We start from the raw sequence: 6529 nt of genomic DNA on the forward strand, positions 1-6529 counted from the left end.
TCTTCCCGTCAGGAATAGCTCAGCCCCTCTCCCACCTGCGCTGCCTTTGGGCTGCCCAGGCTGTCACCGTGCATCCCAACAACAGCTCTTAATATCCTCGGTTAACCAAAAATGCACTTTAAAGCAAGGTAAAGCTTAAAGAAATACATGGTCCATTACTCACCCCATGCTGAGCAAACTGTTGAGGCCTTCTTGACAAGCTAATACTCTATTTCCTCCTTCTGTTACCCCCAAATTACCCTCTCTAATTAACAGACACGTCCTTTACTTTTGCTTTCCAAGCTGTTACGTTTCTTGCTTCAAGGGAAACAAACAAAAAAAGTGCTTCTTGCTGGTTCATGTTACAGCCTCCCTGTGTCAATCGTGTAGGCTGAGAACGGGTTGAAAAAAGAGGAAAAAAGGTGCATGCCGCTGCCTTTAGCGCGGCAGCCTCTGCTCCCCTCCATCCCTCGCTGGCCCCGGCGCTGCGGACACTTACCTGGCCTGAGGGGTCCCGTCCTACCCCTCAACCGCCGTGGAGGAGCAGGGTGAGTGGGGGGTTATCAGGCGTGAACACGCTTCAACTGCCATCTTCATGCCAACCACCTCATTTTGCTGCTCTCGCCCTTTTTCTCGCTCTGTAAGACAGGAAACGTTGCAGCCGCAGCCGAGCCCTGGTTCCTGTCTCTGCTTGCAGCCCAGCTGCGGGGCGCAGGGGCCCGGCTCGTAGCGGGATTTGGGTTATCTTGGGACCCCAAAGTCTCCAGCTTCTCTCTAAGCAGAGCTCGCAATTATCTTTTGGGCCGTCTCCCTTTAATCGGTCTCCAACACGCGGAGGTTGAGCGCTGGTTCGCGGAGCTGCTTGTGGCACTTGGTGGCTGAGTCTCCCTGAGCTGCTTTGGGGTAGAGAAATCCAGACTTAGGGAAGTACAGTAATGCTATTATTTTAAGGCTTCTTGCAGATTGGAAAGGAAAAAGAGCGTGTATCGGCAGCTGAGGAGAGGTCACCAATGGCAGAAATTCATTAAGGTCTTTAGAGAAGTGAAAGCTGTGTTAATGCAAATCATGCAGGGAGGTCGGTTTAACCAGCTGGGTGCTGATAAGGGCTCTGTGCCTATGCATGTGGAAAAGGAACACAAGTAAAAGCAGAGATCTTGTAAAGTAATGTAGGATTTATTTTTACAAAGACCAGCCTAGAAGGGATACATGACAAAAAAATTCCTGGTTCCAACACCCTCTCGTGGCTTTGGGTGGTTTGTGCTGCTTGGCCCAAATCCTCATTCTGGGCTGTGGCCCGGCTCGCTTCCCACAGTGCTCGGCACTGCTGCCTTTGTGGCTTTCAGTGGGGAAACAGTTTCTGGAGGTTGAGCAGGAAACCTGCTGGTGAGCAGGACACTGGCAGCAGATCCTGCTGCCAGGAGCTTCCCTGAAGTGCCTCTTGGTCAGAAAAAGCCAGTTGCAAGCGTTCATTACTAAAAAGGACATTTTCATGCTGTGTGTTAGGCTTCTGGTGCATCCTGTCTGGCTTGCCAGGGTGCATCAGCGTGGGGCTGCCCCAGTGGCATGGAAAAGGGCACCTGAGTAGCCGGATTAACACCCAAATCCCTCATGCCTGGCCCAAGGTGTCCCGGCGTGCTCGCCGTCCCGGGGGCTATGTCCTTCTGATGTTTTCCACCTTATAGTTGCTCCTGATGAGGGAGTCGAGGAAGTCAGGGGCTATGCCCCGGAGGAGGAGCAGGCTGCCCACCGCCTGGGATGGGTAGTGCAGCTCCCGCCGGCGCAGCGCCCCGCTCTTGATTATCTCCAGCGCACACTCCTCCTTCGGTGCCGGTGTGTCCCGCATGGCGTGCGAGACCACTCGCACGGCGTTCTCTGGAGGAACGGGAGGACAGGGAGGGAAGGAGCAGTGATGGATGGAGGGGCTGCCACAGGCACCACCGCCTCAGTTGGGGTGTCTGTAGCTTCCTCTAACAAACCAACAAACTCTGGGGATCAGACCTACTTAACAAGGCTTAGAATAGTTAAAATAAATAACAATTACAGCTATGTCCTTCCCGTTCCTTTCCACCTCTTGAGTGACCGTAGGATGGAATCCCCACCTCCCCTGGTTTTACCGCAAGGATAGCGGAGTCAAAGGTCTCAGGCCACACTTCTTATAGAGCTGGGGTCCCATTTCCACAACTGTACAGCCACTGCAGGCTGAGGGTCCAGCAGCGGTGGTGAAGCAGCGTGCTGAGCAGCCTGGGACCAGAGGGTGGGTGGTGGGCTTGGCTTGGGTCTGTCTGGAAATGCACTGAGTTGCGGGGCCCCAGTGTTGCTGAGCTTACCTGTGTTGATGTAGCCCAGGATGCAGAGCGTGACGGAGACGTTGACCTTGTCTATGATGAATTCCTGTCGCAAGGAGCTGAAAAATCCGTCTAAGGCAAACTTAGTTGCAGAATAGGGAGCACTAAATGGGGCGCCAGTTTTACCTGGAGCAGACACACAATGTCAGGGTTCATGTACTGGGCAGACACCAGGCTGCACGGCTCTCCCTTCCTCTTGCCCTTCAAGTAGCTACAATATTGTGATCTAGGGTGACAGAGTAAGCTGTCATGAATGCTTGAGAGAAATAAACAAATGCAGGAATGCTTTTTTAACATATGGCATACAATGGCATGAAGTACCTTCAGTTGTGGGTGATACTGTTCTTGTATTCCTGCATATGTACCCATGTATAGCAAATGCATGTGTAATATGTGGCCATGCACATAAAATAACCTGCAGTGGTGTACCATCGACTGCAATGCATGAAGGTGACCGGTAGGTGCAAAGAGACTAGAATGACAGGGCATAGAATATAAATCTGCCAGAGGACTTGAATTGTGCATCCAGGATATAAATCATATGCTGGTCCCGACTCCCAGCGGGGTGGCTCTCTAACTTATGGTCTTTATTCTGTCTTTTGAAGAAGAGCCGCAGCAGCCTCTTTGCAGGCAGAGGAAGGGATGTGGGTGGGGAAAGCCTGGTGCCTTCTGTGCTCACCTGCCATGGAAGAAACAACAACGATGCTGCCCTCGCTCTCCTTCAGCATGGGCAGGGCAGATGTGGTCATCGCCACGTAGCTGAGGAAGTTGATCTCCAGGAGCTTTCGTATGTGCCCAACGTCCCCATTGAAGTAGTTGAAGTAGGTGTAACCGATGTGATTTAGGATGAGCATATCAAGGCCTCCTGGAAGGAGAGCATGTTTGCTATTAGCAACCGGCATCTAAAAACAAAGCAGCTTCTTGGTGGCTGGGATGGCCCCACAATGTAGCGTGGGGTGTGTTGGGGAGCGAGGAGGGGCAGCTCCCCACCACCTACCCCAGGTGTTTTCAGCCTCCTTCACCACCACCTCAGGGAACGTGGCGTCCTCCATAGAGCCGCTCACATAGTGGGCGGACGCGGCACCCAGCTTGAGGCACTGCTCCACAACCTGCGGCGAGAGCGATGTTGGCGATGGACCCCCCTCCACGGACCTCCCCGCCATCCCACAAAGGCTGTTGCTGTCTTGGGGCAGGTGGGCAGCACATCTCCCTGTCCCGCAGGAAACCCTCCTCCCTTCATGGGAGGAGACACATTGCTCAGAGAAATGTTTCTGGCTGCGGAGTTAAACAATGGCACATCTGAGCCAAATACATAGTATTTATAAATAGGGATACGACTGCTTAATTTTGATTCTGTTGTATACAGGATGCAAAAACAGTTCAGACTTTGAGAAAGGGCAAGGGTTGATGAGACCAGGACTTGGGCAGACTAGTGTTGTCCTTGGTGGTGGAGATCAGAATTCACAGCTGAAGACTGCAGAGAAAGAAATGCCATGCTGTCATCATTGAAAATGTAGTTTGTTGCAGTGGGATGTGTGTGTTAGAACAGGCTTGTACTGGGGAAATGCTGGGGTGGATCTGTAGGGTATCTGGCATCTCCATGTGCCCAGGCCAGGGTGAATATCTGCATTCTGCCTGCCTGCAGGGTTCTGGATTGCAAATGTGTTTCGCCTGCCTGACATGCTCTGCTTGCCATTTACTTTCTGCAGCTTGGCCTCCGTCCGTGCCGTGAGCAGTAGGTGGGCCTCCATGCGTGCCAGGTGATACGCCATCTGCTCCCCGATGCCGCTGCTTGCTCCTGTCACGATCACCCGTTTCCCCCGGAGCATCTCTGGGGAGAAGGGCGCAGGGCTCAGAGCCGGCGCAGCCCACGCTGTCCCCCCCCACGCGGGCACCACGGCTCTTCTCTGCCCCTTGCCTTTGGGTGTGGGGAGCTGCAGGCAGCAGCACTGCCCCGCTGGAGCGTGCACTGCTCGTGCAGACCCCAACTGGAGCCTGGTTGTTAGTCCCAGTTTGTTGGGGAGTGCGTGCGAGGCTTGAGCTCTGTATCCAGCCTGGTCTGGGAGCAGCCTTTGGAAATGGCGAGAGTTGACTAATAAAATGATTAAATGCTTTAAGTGGATTACTGCATGTTTCCCAAATAAATCATTTGCTGAGATCAGACGCTTCCCATGTGTCCCGGCAGACTCCAGCATAATCCCATGAGCTTTCCTGTGTGGCACAGGGTGCTCTGACCCCTTGCACCGGGGGCTGCCTGCGCTCCCCTCTGAGCTCTCAGCCCTCCCACACTTTGGCTCTTCCAGTGGTGCTTTGAAAGGCCCTTCAAATGGCCCATGCTCTTCTGCGTGGGCACACACTGCCACTCTGGCAGCAGCCTCCCTGATTGTGGTTTTAAAGTGTGTTTGTCCAATGACTTACCTTCACTGAAATTCTCGGGTGCTGAATAAAAATAAAAGGCCAGTGCCAGTCCCAGCAAGGGGATGAAAATCTTCAGGAGCACACCCATCTCTCTGCAAAAGTACAGGCAGGAGCAAGACAAACTCCGTGGCTCTGACCGTGGGGAGGTGGATGCGTCAGTAGGTTGCAAGCAGAGCTAGGAGTGCTAGCAGTTTTGAACTGATTCTCGTCTTGCACAATTTTGCTGGTATCTGTTGGACCTTTTCTCTGTGCTTCCTGTGGTTTAGGAAACATTAACCTAATGGGGAGCGTCGCTTTGGACTTTAGTCTGTCCCTTTGCACCCTTGTCCTGACAGGAGTTTCGAGCGTGGTTTTGAGAGCACTGAAGGGAAGGCCCTGAAAAGCTTCTAGCTCGATAAAGTGGTGGGTGTGGTGTTTGGTGGCTGCTTTTGGGGCTGGGACACCCATGTCCCCTCAGTGCAGACCTCCGTCCTTCTCTCTCACTCCACGTCTGAAACCGAGGCAACGCTTCCCTTCCTCTCTGGCTGCCGCAAGGATTTATTGATCAGCAATGATCACCGTGGTACAGGTTCATAGGAATATCTGGAGAGAGCAGGGCTGGTGAAGTTTGTGGTTTTAGACCCTTATTGGCGCTTCTGGCTTATCCTATGTGGTATCACCATTGGTGTAACGCTGACAGTCTGCTGGGTGGCTCTTATACCTAAAAAATTGCAGTCTGGTCTTGAGGAATCCACTGATTGCAAAAGGCAGTAAAAGAGCCAAACAGGTGAATACTGAAGATCTTCAGCTTTCACAAGCACTGCGTGTCACACTGCTCAGCATCTGCCTGGGCATATGGCGAGCGGGTTTGCAACTCATTTTGTGAAAGACAAAGTTTACAGGGCAAAACCCACTCCGTGTGCGCTGGTTTGTGTAGGCGATCTCGGGATAAGGAGAACAGAAACGCCAGTTCCCGATTTCCTTTAGAAAGCGAGAAGCAAACCAGTCCTGGGGAGTGCTTCAGTGGGAAGGGTTTGGGGAGGTTTCGCATCTCTTTGTCTCAGAACAGGTAACAGTTGGTGCTCCAATGGCCAGAACCGTGTCAGGTGTAAATGCACCAGCTCGGGCACTGCCGCCAGGGTCAGGGAAGCGGTGCAGAGCTCGCTGCAGGCTTGTGCTTTGGTTTCGCATTCAGCATGCATCGCTCCTGGGGCCTGAGCTCTTCGCTGAGGGTGGCAATGCAGCAGCCCCGTGCTCCTGGAAGGCATTTTCCAGTTAAAATATTTGTGTAAGAAGCTGTCTACCATGTTTGGAAAGCTTTGCTTGGGGTAAAAACTTGCATTTAATTTGGGCATTAAACTAACAAAAAAGTAGGCTAAAAAGGCAGTTATTCCTAAGATGAAATAATGAAGGATTATTGCAAGGGTTCAACCTTCCCGTGAAAGGCAAGTCAGCGGAGCTGTGCCCCTTTACAGCAGCATTTAGTAATGGAGGGAGAGGGGATAAAAAACCCCACGGGACACACAAAACTGTTAGGTTAGTAAATTTTATTTAATAATTGGCTTGTTACTACTTTTCCCCAGTCCGGGGAAGGAACGGGTCTGACCAGGTGGGATGCTGCAGCTGCAGGGGCTTCCCCTCTTCCACGCCTCGTACCGCACGGTGCGGCCATCCCAACCAGCCCCGTCGGGGGCGACGCGATCTGCTTAAAAATGAAATAATTAACTCTTTCCAAGCGCAAGCGGAGATTTCGGACGGCAGGCCCGTCCTACCCTGCGAGGAGCAGACCTCAGCGGCGGGGCCCCGGC

The 6529-nt window shown here is 52.7% G+C and overlaps 1 protein-coding gene across 1 annotated transcript; it reads right to left on the bottom strand.

The window, feature by feature from the left end:
• Nucleotides 1–1630: 1630 nt before the first annotated feature.
• LOC103923566 (corticosteroid 11-beta-dehydrogenase isozyme 1-like) lies at nt 1631–4830 on the bottom strand. The gene is made up of 6 exons (XM_009331949.1): nt 4743–4830; nt 4025–4155; nt 3322–3433; nt 3004–3189; nt 2307–2450; nt 1631–1851 (listed from the first exon to the last, which is right to left on the bottom strand). The coding sequence occupies exons 1-6, from the start codon at nt 4828–4830 to the stop codon at nt 1631–1633; spliced, it is 882 nt and encodes a 293-aa protein (XP_009330224.1).
• Between the last annotated feature and the right edge of the window lie 1699 nt (nt 4831–6529).

The sequence above is a fragment of the Pygoscelis adeliae genome, unplaced genomic scaffold (assembly GCF_000699105.1).
Source record: "Pygoscelis adeliae isolate BGI_AS28 unplaced genomic scaffold, ASM69910v1 Scaffold189, whole genome shotgun sequence".
NCBI lineage: Eukaryota > Metazoa > Chordata > Aves > Sphenisciformes > Spheniscidae > Pygoscelis > Pygoscelis adeliae.

What these genes read in the sequence shown, in the direction of transcription:
- LOC103923566 (XM_009331949.1), bottom strand. Translation starts at nt 4,830, where the DNA reads ATGGGTGTGCTCCTGAAGATTTTCATCCCCTTGCTGGGACTGGCACTG. An exon ending in CGGAGGCCAAGCTGCAGAAA is followed by an intron (nt 3,434 to 4,024) that starts GTAAATGGCAAG and finishes CTCTCGCCGCAG; the next exon opens with GTTGTGGAGCAGTGCCTCAA. An exon ending in TGTTGTTTCTTCCATGGCAG is followed by an intron (nt 2,451 to 3,003) that starts GTGAGCACAGAA and finishes TGTCTGCTCCAG; the next exon opens with GTAAAACTGGCGCCCCATTT.